This window comes from Hemiscyllium ocellatum, chromosome 12, assembly GCF_020745735.1.
Source record: "Hemiscyllium ocellatum isolate sHemOce1 chromosome 12, sHemOce1.pat.X.cur, whole genome shotgun sequence".
NCBI lineage: Eukaryota > Metazoa > Chordata > Chondrichthyes > Orectolobiformes > Hemiscylliidae > Hemiscyllium > Hemiscyllium ocellatum.
This window is the reverse complement of record NC_083412.1, coordinates 29543119-29562800: the sequence shown is the minus strand read 5'-3', so window position 1 is coordinate 29562800 and position 19682 is coordinate 29543119. Positions and strand designations below refer to the sequence as shown.

The 19682-nt window shown below is 40.0% G+C and overlaps 1 protein-coding gene across 1 annotated transcript in view; it reads left to right on the top strand.

Moving 5' to 3' along the window:
* The window catches only part of glra2 (glycine receptor, alpha 2), a 195874-nt gene extending 176632 nt beyond the window's left edge, over positions 1-19242 (top strand). The window contains exon 9 of the mRNA XM_060832961.1: positions 18964-19242. Within this exon, the coding sequence (XP_060688944.1) occupies positions 18964-19242 (279 nt within the window). The remainder of the gene's footprint in view (positions 1-18963) is intronic.
* Positions 19243-19682: the final 440 nt, after the last annotated feature.

The window sequence follows — 19682 nt, the reverse complement described above, 5'->3', positions numbered from 1 at the left end:
CATTTAGTGGGTAAAGTACTCAGCAGGAAGTAATTCTGACTGGAAGGAAGGCAGCCAGCAGCTAACACTGTTAGGTCTCAATGCATCGAGTGATTTGAAGGCTCCCTGCAGCATTAAATCTGAGTGATTGCCGCCAGGTCAATTCATCATGATCCAAAGCAATGCTGACTGTGTGAACAAGGTCAAAGGTGGAAGTGGACAGACTAGTCTGCTCTCATGTTTACAAATGAGATTGGTAGCATAGCAGTGGTGCTACTAGACTGACTAGTCTAGACAGCACAGCTGACCAATGTTGCAGTAACATGAGTTCAAATCCTATGTCAGCAGGAATTTAAATTCTATGCGTTAGTAAATCCAGGAGAAATACAAGTCTCAATAATAATGACCATGCAATTAAAGGATTATCATTAAAACTGGTCCACTGATGTCCTTCACAAATGTAGATGATACTTTATGGGAGTTGGCCATTCAGCCCTTCAATTCTGTTCCACCATTCAGTACAATCATGGCTGATCTTCCCACTCAGTATCCTGTTCCTGCTTTCTCCCCATAACCCTTGATCCCTTTAGCCCTAAAATTTAATTTTATAACTCCTTCTTCTTCAAATCATTCAGTGTTTTGACCTCAGCTACATTCTGTGGCAGGACATTCCACAGGTTTACTACTCTCTGGGTAAATAAGTTTTTCCGTGTCTCAGTCTAAATGGCCTGGCTCATATCTTTAGACTGTTATCTCTGGTTCTGGACTCCTTGGTCATTGGAAACAGCCTTCCTGTGTTTCCTCTGTCCGAGTGTTGCTACTTTCCCCCACCCTTCTCTGTGACCTGTCACCTTCATCCTCACCCCCACTCACCTATTGTACTCTATGCTACTTTCTCCCCACCCCCACCCTCCTCTCAATTGTCTCTCCACCCTTCAGGCACTCTGCCTCTATTCCTGATTTTGCCCAAAACGTTGATTTTCCTGCTCCTTGTGTACTGCCTGATCTGCTGTGCTTTTCCAACACCACTCTAATCCAGAATCTAGTGTTGTGTTGAAACAGGCCCTTCAGCCCAACAAGTCCACACCAACTCTCCAAAGACCAACCCACCCAGACCCATTCCCCTACATTTACCCCTTCACCTAACACTACAGGCAATTTAGCATGACCAATTCACCTAACCTGCACATTTTTGGATTGTGGGGAAGAATCCAGAGTACCCGGAGGAAACCCACACAGACACGGGGAGGATGTGCTAACTCCACACAGACGGTTGCCTGAGGTGGGAATTGAACCCAGGTCTCTCGTGCTGTGAGACAGCAGTGCTAACCACTCTGCCACTGTGCCACCCATTAATCATGGAGATTTGGCCATTGAATGTCAAAGGGATGATGGCTAGATTTGCTGTATTTGGAGCTGGTCATTGCCTGATATTTGTGTGTATGAATGTTATTGCTTTAATCAAAGTCTTGTTTTTAGAAGATGCTGAGCATCTGATATCCCAAATAACAGATCGATATTAGAACTCAGTTTCCTTCCTCTTTCCCCTAAAAGACCAATAGTTATCTGAGACAAACTAAACTACTGAATGGATTGGATTGGATTGAATCCAAACACCAATAGTACACTTTCAGGTATCAGAGCCACAAACAATTACAAGACTGACAAGTATCGACTAATATAATTGAACTATCAGTGATCAACCCCATATATCACTATGACACTGTCGGGTGCCAGATTCATCCACTATTGTGAGTGGAAAAGATAAGACCCAAATATAGCTATGAGACTGTTGATGATCAGACCCATATATAACTGTGCTAAATAGTTAAGAACCATGTCCCTGCGCAACGATCAATGCTTTTACCTTCTATATATGTGCACAGACTTGGCAGAGAATACATCACCACCTAGCTTATAGTCTATGAGTGCTCAAATACAAAATCTTTAGTTGTCACAGATTTTTAGCACAAATTCTTGCGGTGTGACTCGAGGGTAATTCATAAACTATCACCATGATAAGAAATAAATCGACTCCTTGAAACCTTACCAATAGCCTGGAACAACCTATTTCAGATTGAGATTTCTAATCAATTTTCTGATTTAGTCGAGCTGTACTTTAAAATTAACCATAGCATCCATAATTCCTCAATGTGGAGAGGGATATAAAAATCTTAAACACCATGGAACTACTTTACTAGCCTTGACAGCTGTTCCAAGGAAATATTGCTTCCGATGATGACCTCATATAAGCTTGGCAAAAGAAGCTAAGAGTTGACAAAAACGTACAACTAAAATGATCTGATCAAACTTAGACCATATAGAATAATGCTTAGGTAGATTCATATGACATGCACTTTTGTTACACATTCTGTAATTTGGAACAGGGCAGTCTTAAATTCATTACTCCAGTGGTCTAACCCATTGTTCCTCAGAAACTGTGTGGTTACTTACTGGAAATGTTAGGACATCGTCAATAAAAGGCCAACCCACATTTAGTGGCAGAATTAGAAATAAATACCACTGCAAATGTGAAATGTGAAATGTTAGAGGCAAGACATTAGGATAGGAATAACTCCTCAACCAGTAGCCAAGCAACAAGAAAGCTGTTTTAGAATAAGATAGATTTTATGGTGGGTGGACAAATACTACATTACCTATCATACTGATTAGACTAAATCAATAATCCTGTCAAGAAAGATTAACTATCATGTTATTTACCCACTTCAACTCTATAATTAAAGCATATTACATTATCCCTGTCTTGCTGTCAGCACACTAGGATGTAGGAAGAGAGGTGGACCATTCAGTGCCTCATGCCAGCTGCACCAAGCATATGAGAGGATTCCCAGGCCCCTCAGAGCCCAATTGAAAGGAGATAATCCCATCACTTCAGCCTCTCCCAACATGCAACCTTCGGAACAGCACTCTTCTCCTCTCATAAGCCTCTTTACACCCTCAAACTCGCAATCCTCTGATCACGTTTCCCACACTCCCCAGTGGCTGCATGTGCACAACCTATCCCCTTTCAGTACTTGCACTGGATCTCCCAGGCATGCCAACACTTCTTGTTCTCCAACAGCATGAGCTAGAGTGGATTGCCTCACAAAATATCACACTTGATAGCCTACTCTCCGAATACGATAATATCTTTTACCAGTTAAGTGCAGATGAAACTGAGTGAGCTTGTTTTCCAATGGGGAACTTGATAACAGCTTCAGACACAGCCACATTGTAGTAGGAGCATCGGCTGAAGCCTCATCAGGCATCATACAGTCTAAGGTTAGAGTGGTGCTGGAAAAGCACAGCGGGACAAGCAGCATCCAAGGAAAAATGACCTTTCGGGCAAAAGCCCTTCATCAGGAACTTTCGGGCTTTTGTCTGAAATGTTGATTTTCCTGCTCCTCAGATGCTGCCTGACCTGCTGTGCTTTTCCAGCACCACTCTAATCTTGACTCAGATCCCCAGCATCTGCAGTATCCACCTCCGCCATCTTACAGACTAAGTAAAATCTTACATTATAAAAGCAGTGCAGAATGGCAGGCACAGAACTTCACAAGTGAAACAGTCTTTTCTAAACCTGCTTTGCAAAGGAATACTCTTGAATTAAACTGTTGACTCCAAAGGAGTCCCATGTGTTAATCAGGAAATGACTGATTAGCTGACAAAGCAGATATGGAAAGATGGTGTTGCTTCTGCCATCACTCCTTGTCTATGTTGTGTTAGAAAAGTCTCCATTGACAACAACCCTTCTGGACATAGATGCAGCATTGCTATACATGCCATAGGAATGGCCATTTTTAGATGTTTTGCCAAAGCAGGCATAGCCAATTTCAAATTACAGTTCAAACATTTAAAGATGTTTAGTCTGCTGCGGAACAGAACATAATTTGAGGGATAAGAAGAACAAGTGGTGAAGCAATAGACCCATGAGATGAGTTATGGTACAAAGAGATCAATAGAAATGGCAGAGAACCTATTTTAAATTAGATTCCGGAAGATGTACTGATCCTTTCAGATGCTGTACCATGGTTGAGACCAGCCACCTTCAGACCATTCTCCATTAATCTGTGGGACTCGAGCATTGCAAAATTCTGAGTAACAGGCCAAATGTGTGCTACACTTTCTTGCAATGAAAAGAGATTGTGGAGACCTTGTATGTGTTTTCTGAACATTACAATTCCTTAGTCTGTGTGGCGCCGATGTTTTACTGGGGTGGACAAAGTTAGAAATCACACAACACCAGGTTATAATCCAACAGGTTTATTGGAAATATCAAGCTTTCGGAGCATAGGCTTTGCGCCAAGTGAAATGACAAAATGACTTCAACTGACAAAGGGGCAACATGTTGAAAAGTTGTGATTTCGAATAAACCTGTTGGATTATAACCTGGTGTTGTGTGATTTCTAATTCTTTAATAAGCAGAGCGGTTTGTCCAGCTTTAAACATCTTACATTAGCAGACAATCAAAACACTTAAATCCTAAGCATTGCAAGAGAGTGGGGCAGACAATCCCATGCTCTTGAAACCGAACTTGAAAACAGCTTGAATATGAAGTATCACAAAAATGGTTAGTTGACCGTCCAGACAACAATCCAGACAATAGGTTTTCTCCTTCAGAATACAATTGCAGAAATATAAACCAGTGCACAAATCATCCATTTACTTGAGTCTGAAACATCAGACTTTACATTTGGATTCAGGGAAAACCACTATTGAAAATCTAGCTGTCTCTTTTCAAGGAAAATTGGTCCTATCTTCAAGAAGGATTAAATCCATGTTCTTATTATACAGAACCTGCCCAGGAGTAAATGCACTCTCAGTTAGATGAGGAAGTCCTTTCCAGTGTAGAAGGCTGGGTCAATACTGAAAACAAGTGAAACTTCAAAATTTTTGACAACCAATAAAGGGACTGCAGAATCAGAGATATCATGAGTTAAGAAGTTAGAAATATCTTCATTCTTGCAAGGAAAAGGTCTTAAAACAAATCCAACTTTTCAATTATGATAAATGTAGCCACAGGTAAAGGGAATTACTTTAAGTAAACTTTAGTCATCTAAAGAACTGATCATTGACCTCTATAAGAAAGGAGGCGAACGTGCTCCCATCTAAATCAATGGAGCTGAGATTGAGAAGATGGAGAGTATTACGTTCCCAGGAGTGCCTATAATGGACAATCTGTCCTGAACTTCCCATGTAGATGCGACAGTCAAGAAGGCGCAAAAACGTCTCTTGTTCTTCAGGCGGCTCAGGAAATGCGGCCTGTCCAAAAGGACCCTCACCAACTTCTACAGATGCACCATTGAAAGAATACTGTCTGGGTGCATAATAGCAACAACTGCTCTGGCCAGGACCGTAAGCAACTACTGAGAGTTGTGTGCACTTCCCAGACCATCATGTAAGTCAACCTTCCATCCATGGGTTTCATTTATACAGCCTGTTGCTGCAGAAACATCATCAAAGACACATTGCACCCCAGTAATGCTCTCCTACAGCCTTTTCCATTAGGCAGAAGATACAGAAGGTTGAAGACATGCACCAGCAGGTTCAAGAACAGCTTCTTCCCTGCTATTATTAGACTGATGAATGGATTCTCTAACTTCAAATAATGTTGATCTCGTTAATATTGATATTGCCAAGCATACACCATGTGTTTCAACCTGTATCTCTCTGACCAAGTGTTATCTTTTCACTCTATGCTTTCTCCTTGCTTACTATGATCTGCCTGTACTGCTCATAAACAAAGCTTTTCACTGTACTTAGGTACACGTGGCAATCAATCAATTTTTACACTGAGTGCAGCTATTCAGCATGTGCTAAAGGAATTATGTTATCATGGTGTCAGATCACATGGAACTGAAGTCTGGATTTGTAGGGCTCCAAGTAAAATGTCCTCACTTACCATCCACTGTATATAGTTTGTACAGGAAAGCCTGTAGCTATTCATTTTCCAGAGTGTTGATCTCACATTACCACAGGTAATGTTCCTGCTTCTAGGCCAGAACCTTTGATCTCAAGTCCCACTCCAGCATCCGACAGCTGCAAAAGACAAGTCCATGAGGTTGCCAAACAGGTTGGACCTACAAATCCTTCTGACACCAACAGGAAGAATGTGTAAGAGTCGCCTGGTTCATCATGATTGGTGCAGAATGGCAGTCTTGTAATTATATAGCCATTGGAAACAGGATGATGACCCATTCTGGGAAAAAATAGTTTTGGAAACCAAAATAAGGACATGCATTATCTGCCTTATACATCATTAGACATGAAAACATTTCTAATTTTCATCTTCTGCCATGTTATTTAGAATTAATGGTTTTGATTTTTTTTTCAGATAACACCTATTTGTGCTGTGTTGCATTCTTAAAATCTATATTTATTTACCATTGCTTCAGTGAAACTCAGCATCTGCAAAAACATAACCAAATTGTCTCATTAATATTTCTTTGATGGAATTAATTCTGCTATCAGCAGCAGAAACATAAGCCTGTCATGAAAAGCTTACTGTACATGGCTGCAGGTTCAATATTTTATGTTTCTTAAAGTAGAATTATATTGTAATAAGCGAGAGTAACATCATGACAATGTGATGCCTGTCTATGTGTTCCTAGGTTTTCATCTTCTTTGATCATGTTTCTTGTTTCTTTGCACTTTCATTTGACTTCTATTCTCCCTGCCATTCACACATCTTTGGTTTGAATCATAGTAGTCATTAGAATTTCATACTTTGCAGTAGACAAAGTTGTACTGTTTCTTTTCTGTAATTCTGTGGGGAATTTATCAGTTTTTCATTTCTGAATGGGTATTTCTTTTTAAAGCAAATTACAGATCTGCATGAAAGTGACTTCTGATGTTTTAACATCATCTCCTTGTCTACCTGCAAGACTTGTGATTGAGGAAATAGTATGACAGTGCATTAGGGACTTCTTTAATTTAGTTCTTCTAGACAACTGTATCAGTGGATAAAATTCAACAAAATATAGTGTGAATTCCACACATACATTATAAGAACATCAGGCTCCTTGAGACCATAATGCCCATTAAAACAGTCTCCTGGAAAATATTGCACTTTAAAGTTCAAGCATGTCTAATTAAAATAGTGAACATTACTTCACCAAAGCTTTGAAAATGTGTTTGAACATTTTCCTTTCTCCTATTGAAATTGAAGTTTGATGTAATCTGAACTGATAGGTTGAAAGCTGTTGTCTCTTATTGCCTCTTTGACAAAGGGAAGTGTTGGAACTGAATAGCACTCATTTCAGAGACAGAACTTCCTTTAGAGGACTCTTACCTTCAGAAATACCCCTGTGAAATAAATTTTACTCAATAATTTTAGGAATTCGACTCCAGATTAAGAAAAACCTTGCAATGAATTACCATATTGACAAGAAGGACAATCACTAATTAAGTACACAAACTGACAAGGATAATAATACTTAGAATTCAGTAGTCAAGATGTAGCATGCTACAAACAGTCTATCTTTCCACCCTCTGGAAGCTTTTGCTTAACCCATGTTATTCTTCAAAATTGCTCATTCATCCTCCAAATTCTCACAATTTACTTTGGCTTGTAATTTCCCAATGCTTACAATTAAAAATGCTGATTTTGAATTTTAATCCCTTTCTGTCTCAGTCATTTTCTCCATGCCTACAAGTCCCACAGACCTTCACATTTTTTTTGGAATCTTATATGTTGGGTATCCACACCTAGCAACCATTGTCTGCGTACCTTCAACTGTCAATGGTCTATCTTTCCCGGCCTCTCTCTAAATGCCTCCATTTTGCATTAATTCTTTATAAACCTTATTAAAACACACATTCTTCAGCAAGCTAATGTCTTCTTCTTTGGCTTGTAGTTCACATTTGTCTTATTGCACCTCTGTGAAGCAGGATGTTTTTATACAATGAAGGCATTATATGAAGGTTTTTTTTGTCATACTCACCTGTACAGGCTTTCCGTCACTATTGGCCAGAATTCAGAATGAGAACTGAGAGTTCAAAATCTTTCTCTGGTTTAATTAAGTACGCACATGTTATATGAATAGCAGAATGAAAAATGATGTTATATTTAAACGTTTCTATGTTGGATTTAACATCTTAGTTAAATTAAAGGGAAATGTTGTATAATGGATGAATAAACCACAATTAATTAGCTTTAGTGTCTAAGTTGACGGGTGTGTGTCTGTTCTGGTGATCTGTCTCTTTGTGAGGTAAATGATTCATTCTGGTACCTCATACAATAGCAAGTTTCCAGTGTCGTGCAAATTCTTCGAGAGCATTTAGAATAGAAACTATAAGATGGTAGGTTATTCAGAACTGAAGGATTGACCTCACTTAAAGTGCAGGGTAAGTGCCGCAAAACTGACAGCCACAGACATTGCAACTTAAAAGCAAAACTGCAAGAAAAGCCATTGATTTGTTGTTTTGATGGTAACATTTGCAGAAATGGTCTCCAAAAGATTGACATAACCACTGGCAAATCTTGCAGTCTCCTATTGTTAAAATGTACTATGACTTGCACAATCATTGCTGGCCTTACATTTTGGAAAATGGATTATTGATTAAAAAGAGTAGGGAATGCAATTCAGAAAAGTGTAGAAAAATCCTGGAATCGCCCACAACAAATTTAAACTTGAGTTTTTCAGCTGACTTACTTATGATTTATGTCATGGATATCAACTTGGCACATCTTTCCGAGTGTTACTGTGAACCCGGGAAATTAGGTTTCTTCTGATTGCTGATGGATAATAATATCACAGCATTGTGATTCCAAACTGATCAATTGAAACCAGAAAATTGAGGAATTGTAAATCAACTCTAATCTGCCAGCTATTTGGTGATCATGAGTTTTTAATGTGTATTGTCATGACTGTGAACTCAAATACTTCGGGTGTTCTGTTTACTTACAAGTAATAAGCCTTCAATTGGAAATTTTAATTCTCCAAATGCTCATGTGTGTGTAAATGTACTAAGGAAGCCAAACATGTAATGGAGGAATAAACAGCTTGAAATATTTTTTCTGTGAGCTCAGAATATTCCTAACTTTAGCTTTACAACAAGTGAAGTACCTACACTTTAAAAATATGGTCGCTATTGTAATGTAGAAAATATATCAGCATTCACAAAGGACATTTTTGCGTGCAGCAACAAATTGCTAAACCATCAGCTTTAGGATGTTGGCAGAGAGATAAAAATTGGCTTCTCTTTAAATTATAGCACAAACATTTTACATCCAGCTGAGAGGGAAAATGGATCTTCCATTTAGTATCTCATGTGAAAGCTGACAGTGTAACATTCCTCAGTATTATCATAGTTTATAGATTCAGAAGTATAAATCAAGAAATAATAAAATGATAGTCGAATTGTGAGAATAAAATAGCAATTAACAAAAAAGAAAATCCAAAATGTAACAGCTTTGTCAGAGAAGAAATGGGATCAAAGTACATAGTTGAGTTATTAAATAAACATTTTGCATTGTTGTTTATTATGGAATAGAAGTTTGCCAAAGTTGTGATAGACAAGGAGGTTATTCAGAAGCTGGATGAAGATAGAGAAAGATAGAATACTTGAAAGACTGGCAGTTCTTCACATGGATAAACCAACCAATCAGGATGGGTTGTAACCTAGTCAATAAAATGTGGAGCTGGAAAGGCACAGCAGGCCAGGCAGTATTGGAAAAGCAGGAAAGTCATTTTTTCAGATTGGGACCTTGCATCAGGGCATAGTGGTATGATGGCATACTGGCCTCTACATCGCTGAGACCTGACACCGAACCTCTGACACCTCCTCCTACCGTCCCCTCGATCATGACCCCACTTCTCATCACCAAACCATCATCTTCCAGACCATCAACAACCTCATCACCTTGGTAGATCTCTCATTCACAGCCTCCAACCTGATAGTTCCCCAAACCTGCACTGGCCTTTTCTATCTTCCTTTCTCTGGGTTGTATCCTAAAATGACAAGAGTAATGAGAGTAAATTTTTTTGTAAATACTCCATAGGGACAGGGATAATATGAATGGTCTGGAGAATTGCAAATTTTACACCATGTGGCTAATACAGGGTAGTTGTGTTATCATCAGTAATGGGGAGGCTATAAGAGAGAACAATATTGGTGATAATTAACAGCCATTTGGACAAAATGAGAGCATAGGGTGGATTTGTTTCGGGTCAATTAGGTTTATGAACTTGGTTGTGGTTTTTGATGAGCTAACAGAGAGAATGGATGAGAACAGTGCAGCTGATGTTCTTAATATGGAGTTTCAAATGGCATTTGACAAAGTACTACATATTAATCCAGTTAGAAAAATTAGAAGAAAGTTGGCAGTAGCAACATGGATTCAACATTAACTAAAATTAGAAAACAGAGTTCTGGTGAAAGCCTATATTTTGAGAGAGGAATGCAGTGACATTTCCCACGGTTTGGAACAAAGACGACTGCTGCTTCTGATAGACATTCATGACTTGGATTTAGGTTGTGGGATATAACTCTGAAAAATGCCATTGACATGGAACTTTGAGGAGTTGTAAAGAGTAAGGGAAATAGTAATGAACTTCATAAGGATAGAAGCAGATTAGTGGAATATGAGAAAACCTGTCAGCCGAAATGTTCAACTTGAAAGTGCAAGGCTATATATTCTGATATGAAGAAACCAAATGTACTAAATGGTACAATTTTAAGGGCAAAACACAGAGTTAATGGTATAACTAAGCAGTTAATAATATATATGGGATTCTGACCTTTACAAATGACATTATAGAGTACTGAAATTAAGTCTTCATGCTAAATATACATAAAATACCACTTCAGTATCAGCTAGAATATTTTTCCTGGCACCACACCTTAGGAAAGACACAAAGGCTTTGAAGACAGTACAGAAGAGATTTACTGTAATATTGGATGAGCAATTTACATAGATATAGCTATAGAACTGGGGTTGTTCTCCAGAGAGCAGAGGGGAATAGAGATTTGATAGCAGTGTTGAGTAAATAAAGAGAAACTGATAACATGGGGAAATAGGTTTAAGGTGTTTGACAACACAGATGATTCCAATGAATGTTTAAGTTTTGGAAGGAATGCCTGATGGGATAGAGGATGCAAACTTAATATGAACCTTTAGAGAGGAATTGAATAAACAGTTGAAGGTGTCAGCATTATTGGAGTATTGAGAAAGTGCAGCAGAACAGCAATAATGAGATTGTTCTTTAAAAGAGCCACAGGACCTTCATGGCACTGAATGGTCTCCTTCTGTGCTGTACTATTCTACAAAGCCTCAGCATCACACTTTAGGAATCACATGGCTGTATCTCTACGTTTTATCTGATTAATCTCCATAGGATCTTTGCTACAATACAAAATATAGAAATGCAAGTTGTTATTAAACTATAATTTGCCTAAACAAATACAGTTACATTTCAGCTTTGTGGTAAATTAGAGGAAACGTTATGATGAGAAATACCGTCTTTCTGCAGCTGGTGCTTGTACCTAACACAATCTCATGCATCCAAAAATCACGACTAACAGAGCCAGCTGATGAGCTGTTTGAAATGTTGTTGTCCAGTATGTTTTGTTTTCACTGTGAAAAAAATATACTACAAAGTAGAGCATTGTCCTCCAAATGCCTTGAATTCAACTCTTCAATCACTAGGGCATTGTTATATTTGCACCACTGGTTTTAACGCACTCAGAATGTTGTAAGCATTTCAATGGTAGCAAAATGGCTTGGTAGGAATTATCGTCTCCAGATGGCAAGGATTTCTCCTCCTATAACACCTGCTATTATTAACTCAGGATTCAAATTGGAATTTTGCTTATAATTCTCAGCAGATTGATTCCAATATATTTCCCACCTTCTGTGCATTGTAAGCATTTTATGAGTTCTTTATTGGTGTACAAACCAAATTACAAGTCTATTGTGTATACCAAGTATCTCCCCTTTGGAAAGGAACAATTGCTGGATTTACTGTAAATGTTGAATAGTTGCCTGGCAAGCAAGATGTTAATCCATAAAAGCTTACTTTATTTGATTATGACTGCTTACTCAGTTAATTGGAATACCCTGCTGAATAGATGATGTAGTGGTTGAAATGTGATAGGAGATTACTAGCAATATCCTTGGGCGGTCATTTCAATGCAATATTGATATCATGGGGATAAATACAACCAGAGTTACTAAATATGTACAGCCCTAAATGTAATAGCTTTTCACTAGAGGTTTGTTTGGCTTTGAAATTTTGATTTATTTTAATGTAAGTAGTACTTAATGTTTTGGTTCCTTTGAATTCAATATCATTTACATCCATTTCATAATTAGATTCTCAAGATCACACCCTGACTCATACAATAATCTATTCTATTGTGCATGTTTCTCCTCTCCATTACATTTATTCTGAAGATGCCACTTACCATTGGAATACCTCTGACATGACCTCTTCTTTCCTTAAACAAGGGGTCCCCACACATGGCTGTTGGCAAGAAACGGGTTCGACCCATCTCCAGCACTTCTGTCTTCACTCCTTCCGATCCCTCCTGGAACCATAACAGATTTCCCTTGTCCTCACTTTATAACCCACTGGTCTCTGTATTCAAAAGCTCATGTTCTGCCATTTTCCCCAATCTCCAGCAGGATGCCAACACCAAATATAATGCAACACGTCTATTTAAGAAAGGAGGGAGGCAAAAGAAAAGAAATCAGGTTAGCCTGACCTCGGTTGTTGGTAAGACTTTAGAGTCCGTTACTTAGGAGGAGATTGCAGAATGCTTGGAAGTGCACAGTAAAATAGGGCACAGCTTCATCAGAGGGAGTTCATGACTGACCAATCTTTTGGAATTCTTTGAGGAGTTAACAAGCAAGTAAGGCAAAGGAAAGCCAGTGGAAATGATCTATTTGGATTTCCAGAAGGCCTCTGATAAGTTGCGCACAGGAAGCTGCTATATAAGATAGCTTAGGGGCAAGGTACTGGCATGCAGAGAGGATTAGCTGACTGGCAAAAGCAGAGAATGGGGATAAAGGGATCTTTTTCAGGATGGTAGCCACTGACTAAGGAATTCCACACAGATCCATGTTGGGACCAGAACGTTATATATTAACGGCCCAACTGAAGGAACTGAGGACGTTGTTGGTAAGTTTGCAGATGTCACAAAGATAGATGGAGAGACAGGTAATGTTGAGGAAGAGGGGAGGCTGCAGAAGGACTTGGACAGGCTTAGAGAGTGGCAAAAAAGTGACAGGTTGAATACAATGTAGTAAAGCTTGAGATTATGCACTTTGGTAGGAAGAAAAGGTGTAGACTACTTTCAAAACAGGGAAAGGTTTAGGAAAGCTGAAACACAAAGAGATTAGGGAGTCATAGTTCAGGATTTTCTTAAGGTTAACATTAAGGTTCAGTTGACAGTAAGGAAAGTAAATGCAATATTAGCATTCATTTCAAGAGGGCTAGAATAGAGAGCAGAAATGTACTGCTGAAGCTGTATGAGGCTCTGGTCAGACTACATTTGTAATATATTGTGAGCAGTTTTTAGATTAGATTAGATTCCCTACAGTGTGGTAACAGATCCTTCGCCCAACAAATCTACACCGACCCTCCAAAGAATAACCCACGCACACCCATTCCCCTACATTTACTCCTGACTAATGAACCTAACACTATGGGCAATTTAGCATGGCCAATTCACCTAACCTGCACATCTTTGGTTTATGGGAGGAAACTGGAGCACTCAGAGGAAACCCACACAGACACGGGGAGAATGTGCAAACTCCACACAGACAGTCGCCCGCGTGAAGTTTTGCGCCTGTGTCTTCGGAAAGAAGTGCTGGCATTGGAGGGGGTCCAGAGGAGGTTTATAACAATGATTGCAGGGATGAAGGGCTTATTATATGGGGAGCAGTTGAGGACTCTGGGTCGTACTGACTGGAGGTTAGAAGAATTAAGGAGGATCTGATTGAAACTTACAGATGACTGAGTGGCCAGGATAGAGTGGATGTGGAATAGTAAGAGACACTAGGACCTGAGCACATAGCCTCAGAGTGAAGGGACAACCCTTTAGAACTGAGATGGGGAGGAATTTCTTTAGCCAGAGGGTAGTGAATCTGTGGAACTCCTTGCCACAGAGGGCTGTGGAAGACACGTCACTGAGCGTATTTAAGACTGAGATAGATTCGTGATTAGTAAAAGGATCAAGAGTTAAGACCATAAGACTTAGGAGTGGAAGTAAGGCCATTCGGCCCATCGAGTCCACTCCGCCATTCAATCATGGCTGATGGGCATTTCAACTCCACTTACCAGCATTCTCCCCGTAGCCCTCAATTCCTTGTGACATCAAGAATTTATCAATCTCTGCCTTGAAAACATTTAGCGTCCCAGCCTCCACTGCACTCTGCGGCAATGAATCCCACAGGCCCACCACTCTCTGGCTGAAGGAATGTCTCCGCATTTCTGTTCTGAATTGACCCCCTCTAATTCTAAGGCTGTGTCCACGGGTCCTAGTCTCCTCGCCTAACAGAAACAATTTCCTAGCGTCCACCCTTTCTAAGCCATGTATTATCTTGCATGTTTCTAATAAATCTCCCCTTAATCTTCTGAACTCCAATGAATACAATCCCAGGATCCTCAGCCATTCCTCGTATGTTAGACCTACCATTCCAGGGATCATCCATGTGAATCTCTGCTGGACATGATCCAGTGCCAGTATGTCCTTCCTGAGGTGTGGGGACAAAAACTGCCTTCTGTCAGACAGCCAATCCTCAATCCATACCAGTAGTTCACCTTGAACACCATGGGCCCTCACTTTGCTCAGCAGCCTCCCGTGTGGCACCTTATCAAAGGCCTTTTGGAAGTCCAGATAGACCACATCCACTGGGTTTCCCTGGTCTAACCTACATGTCACCTCTTCAAAGAATTCCAACAGGTTTGTCAGACACGACCTCCCCTTACTAAATCCATGTTGACTTGTTCTAATCAGACTCTGCTCTTCCAAGAATTTAGAAACCTCATCCATAATGATGGATTCTAGAATTTTACCAACAACCGAGGTTAGGCTGATTGGCCTATAATTTTCCATCTTTTGTCTTGATCCATTGTTGAACAAGGGGGTTACAACAGCAATCTTCCAATCATCTGGGACTTTCCCTGACTCCAGTGACTTTTGAAAGATCTCAACCAATGCCTCGCTATTTCCTCAGCCACCTCTCTCAGAACTCTAGGATTTATCCCATCGGGGCCAGGAGATTTATCAATTTTAAGACCTTTTAGCTTTTCTAGCACTTTCTTTTTTGTAATGGCAACCATACTCAACTCAGCCCCCTGACTCCCTTTAATTGTTGGGACATTACTCATGTCTTCCACTGTGAAGACTGACGCAAAGTACTTGTTAAATTCTCCTGCTATTTCCTTATCTCCCATCACTAGGCTTCCAGCATCAGTTTGAAGTGGCCCAATGTCTACTTTTGCCTGTCGTTTGTTTCTTATGTATTAAAAGAAACTTTTACTATCATTTCTAATATTACTGGCTAGCCTACCTTCATATTCGATCCTCTCCTTTCTTATTTCTCTCTTTGTTATCCTCTGTTTGTTTTTGCAGCCTTCCCAATCTTCTGATTTCCCACTGCTCTTGGCCACTTTATAGGATCTCTCTTTTTCTTTAATATATTTCCTGACTTTCTTTGTCAGCGATGGCTGTCTAATCCCTCCCCGGATAATCTTTCTTTTCTTGGGGATGAACCTCTGTACAGTGTCCTCAATTATACCCACAAACTCCTGCCATTTTTGCTCTACTGTCTTCCCCACTAGGCTCTGCTTCCAGTCTATTTTTGTCAGTTCCTCTCTCATGCCCTCATAATTACCTTTATTTAACTGTAACACCATTACATCCGATTTTGCCTTCTCTCTTTCAAACTGCAGACTGAACTCTACCATATTATGATCGCTGCTTCCTAAGGGTTCCCTTACTTTAAGATCTTTTATAAAGTCTGGTTCATTACATAGCACTAGGTCCAAAATAGCCTGCTCCCTTGTGGGCTCCATGACAAGCTGTTCCAAAAAGCCATCTTGTAAGCATTCCATGAATTCCCTTTCTTTGGATCCACTGGCAACATTATTTACCCAGTCCACCTGCGTATTGAAGTCTCCCATGATCACCGTGACCTTGCCTTTCTGACATGCCTTCTCTATTTCCCGGTACATGTTGCTCCCCTGGTCCTGACGACTGTTAGGAGGTCTGTACACAACTCCAATTATGGTTGTTTTTGCCTTTGTGGTTCCTCAATTCCACCCACACAGACTCCACATCATCCGACGCTATGTCATTCAGTGCATTCAGTTGCAGGGAGAAGGCAAGAGAATGAGGTTGTGAAGCAGATCAGTCATAATCAAATGGCAGAGCCGATTGATGGGCCAAACAGCTGAACATGGTCTTATGATCTTATGGCCCCTCTCCTCCACAGCCAGCATTCAACAGGGACCATTCACTCTCTGATGCCTTGGTCCACTCCTACATCAGTCGTTACGCTTCCTCACTCCCCCTGTGGAGCTTTCCAACACAATCATAGATGCAAAATGTCACCATCTCCCTCCTCACTGTCCAAGGCCCTAAATGCACCTTCAAGGTAAAGGAGCCCCATTTAGTTGCATTTCTCTCAATCTAGTCATTGTTCACAATGTGGTCTCTTTCACATTGGTGAAAACAAATGCAGACTGCTTTTTAGCACAGCTGCACTTTGTGTGTAAAAATGACCCCTTACCTTTCAGTTACTATCTTGCTCCCATGCTCAAATTTCCATGCTGGGCCAGCTGCAGACTTAAAACAAGGTACAAGAATAACACCTCATTTTCTCTTTAGCCACTTTACAGCCTGTGGTACTCAATGTCAAGTTCCACAATTTCAGAGCATAATCTGTTTCCTCCATTTCTCTTACATCCTCTTCCTTCCTCTCTGGTCATATTTTGTTTGTATCCTGTTGGCTTTACTTTCAGCACAGCAGATCAATTTCCTCCTTCCAACACCTTCAGTTACAGCCATTTTACATCTCTATCTCTCCTTCGTCACCATTAGTGCCCACTTTCGTTTTTACTTTGGGCACCCTCACCAAAGGTTTTGTCCATTCCTTCCTCTCCCCTCTGTCGACTAGTTAAAAAATACAATTTTCCAGCCCATTTCAGTTCTGAAGAAGAATCACATCAGACTCAAAATATCCTTTTTCTTTCTCCACAGATGTTGCCAGATCTGCTGAGTTTCTCCAGCACTTTCTATTTCAGATTTGCAGCATCTTCAGTATTTTGCTTTAATTCACGATGAGTTACAGTCTTGACCTTCATTCAGATTGACAATGTTTTTGATTATTTAATCAAGCGATTGATTTATTTTTGAACAAAAACTCATAAAACACAATTAGCCTAAACACCACTGAACAAATGTGTTTTTTGTGGAATAATTTGTCCATCCTATTCTTTTATTAATTAACTTGTCATATTAAACCGTGTAGCAAAGTTGCTGAGTTCTGAAAAAGATGTCATCAGGAAAATATTGCTTCCAAAACAGAAAATCTTCATGTAAACAACCATCCTGGCTCTGCTGGACTAAGATTGAATCAATCCTTTACATTCTGATATTTTTCAAATGTCGAAACAATGAATTTAAAGACATTGTTTCGACCCAGGATGCTACCTAATGTTGTGTTTAGGTTCTATAGAAGTTGTTGATCATTACATTATTCAAATCAAGTTAGTTCAAACTGGTGGCTTCCTTATTTTGTTTCAAATGCTCCTTCTAAGTTCCAATATTTAATGCTACTTCATTCAATTTAATATATTATTCACTGTACATGAAGTATACATGTGCACATGATGTAGTATAGGGGAGGCAATGCCTAGTGGTATTATCACTAGACTATTAATTCAGGAACTCAGCTAATGTTCTGGAGTCCCCATGGCCGATGATGGAATTTGTATTCAATAATAGAATCTAGAACCATTGTCGATTGTTGGGAAAACCCATCTTGATTACTAATGTCCTTTAGGGAAGGAAACTGCCATCCTTATCTGGTCTGGTCTACGTGTGACTCCAGACCCACAGCAACGTGGGTAACTCTTAACAGCCGTGCAGGCAGAGATGAGCAATAAATGCTGGCCTAGTTAGCGATGCCCCCCTCCCATGAATAAATAAAAAAAACACTAGTCGGGGGAGACCAAATGTGGATTGGGGGATTGGTTTGTTGAACAACTCTTACATGTAAGTATGAATCTTCCAACTGGGTGTCATTTTGATACTTTATTCCACTCCCGTTTTGACCTCTCTGTTATTGCTCTCTTAGACTATCACTGATTACCTTAGTGGAAGGCCAATGATGAATGGCTCACCTTCAGACTGGGGAGTTCATGGTCTCCCAGGTGGAATATTACATGTTCCGTTCATCGGTCAGATTTCCAATATTTGCAATATTTTAAGAACAATTTTGCCTAGCTATCTGTGAAAGCAGTGTAGGCCTGGTGTTGAATCTGGGCCTCAGTTATTCTGTGCAAAGCAGTAGCAAGCTAAGTGGTGCATTTATCGAATTGTCCATAAGAGTGGTTAAGAGGAATGTTCCATTTGTTCAAATTCATAAAGAAAAGCTTATAGGAGGCTCCCATGTCGGATGCTGCCTTGAGGACTGGTATCATTTGCAGTTTTCCCAGCTGGTAATTTCTTTATTTAAACTCCTGTCTCCAGGAAGAAGACAGATTCTTTAACAAAATCAAAATAACTTTTGGATCTAAGAATGTTGATCCCAGAAGATAATGTGAAAATTTCAAGTTCTCAAGGTAGTTGCAAGCATGGGATTCAATATGCTCAGCAATAATAAAAAGAAAATTGCAATTAGATGATTTGCCCAGATACTTCCTCAGGACACAAATATTGTGTATACATAGAAATCAGGTTGTCACCTTGTCAGATTTGCTTCTGCTGCCTTCTCAGCTGCTCTGTTCTGTCATCTCTTTGCTCCCATAGGATGAAGAACTGGTCCGGGAGAGTCGCTTTAACTTCAGCGGATATGGGATGGGTCACTGCCTTCAAGTCAAAGATGGCACAGCTGTCAAAACAGTAGCTCCAAATCCTCCACCACCACAGCCCAAGGATGCAGAGGCCATCAGAAAGAAGTTCGTCGACCGAGCAAAAAGAATTGACATGATATCCCGTGCTGCCTTCCCTCTAGCATTCCTCATTTTTAACATCTTTTACTGGATTACGTACAAAATTATACGGCATGAAGCTGTCCATCAGCAGTAGGCAACATTCCACCAGAAGGCCTCCCTTCACTTGGACTGCTCATGACCAAGTTATGCTAAGTTGTCTTTGTTGTTTGCTGACTGTGTTTCTCACCAAGTGACTAACCTAGATTGAAAGAAGGCTGAAAATGTTTGCATTCTACTTGGCCAGCATTAGAATGCTACAATATTAAAACATGCCATAATGCACTGTTTTGCCCATTGGGACATGTTCTTCCAGTGTCTAACTTTGGCTGATAATTTTCCCCTGTAAACCTATCCAGGCCAGTTCTGGCAAACTGTGGTAAAGGAGCCAAGTGTTCCAGGTTAGAGGCCAGGCCTTTGAGTGGGGAAGAGAGGTTGGGTGTGGTGACTGGTGGTGGCATGGAGGTGGTAGAGGAAGAAAGCATCTAGAAGAATAATACAAGTCTACAGTTGTTTCATATTTTTAAGGAACGGTAG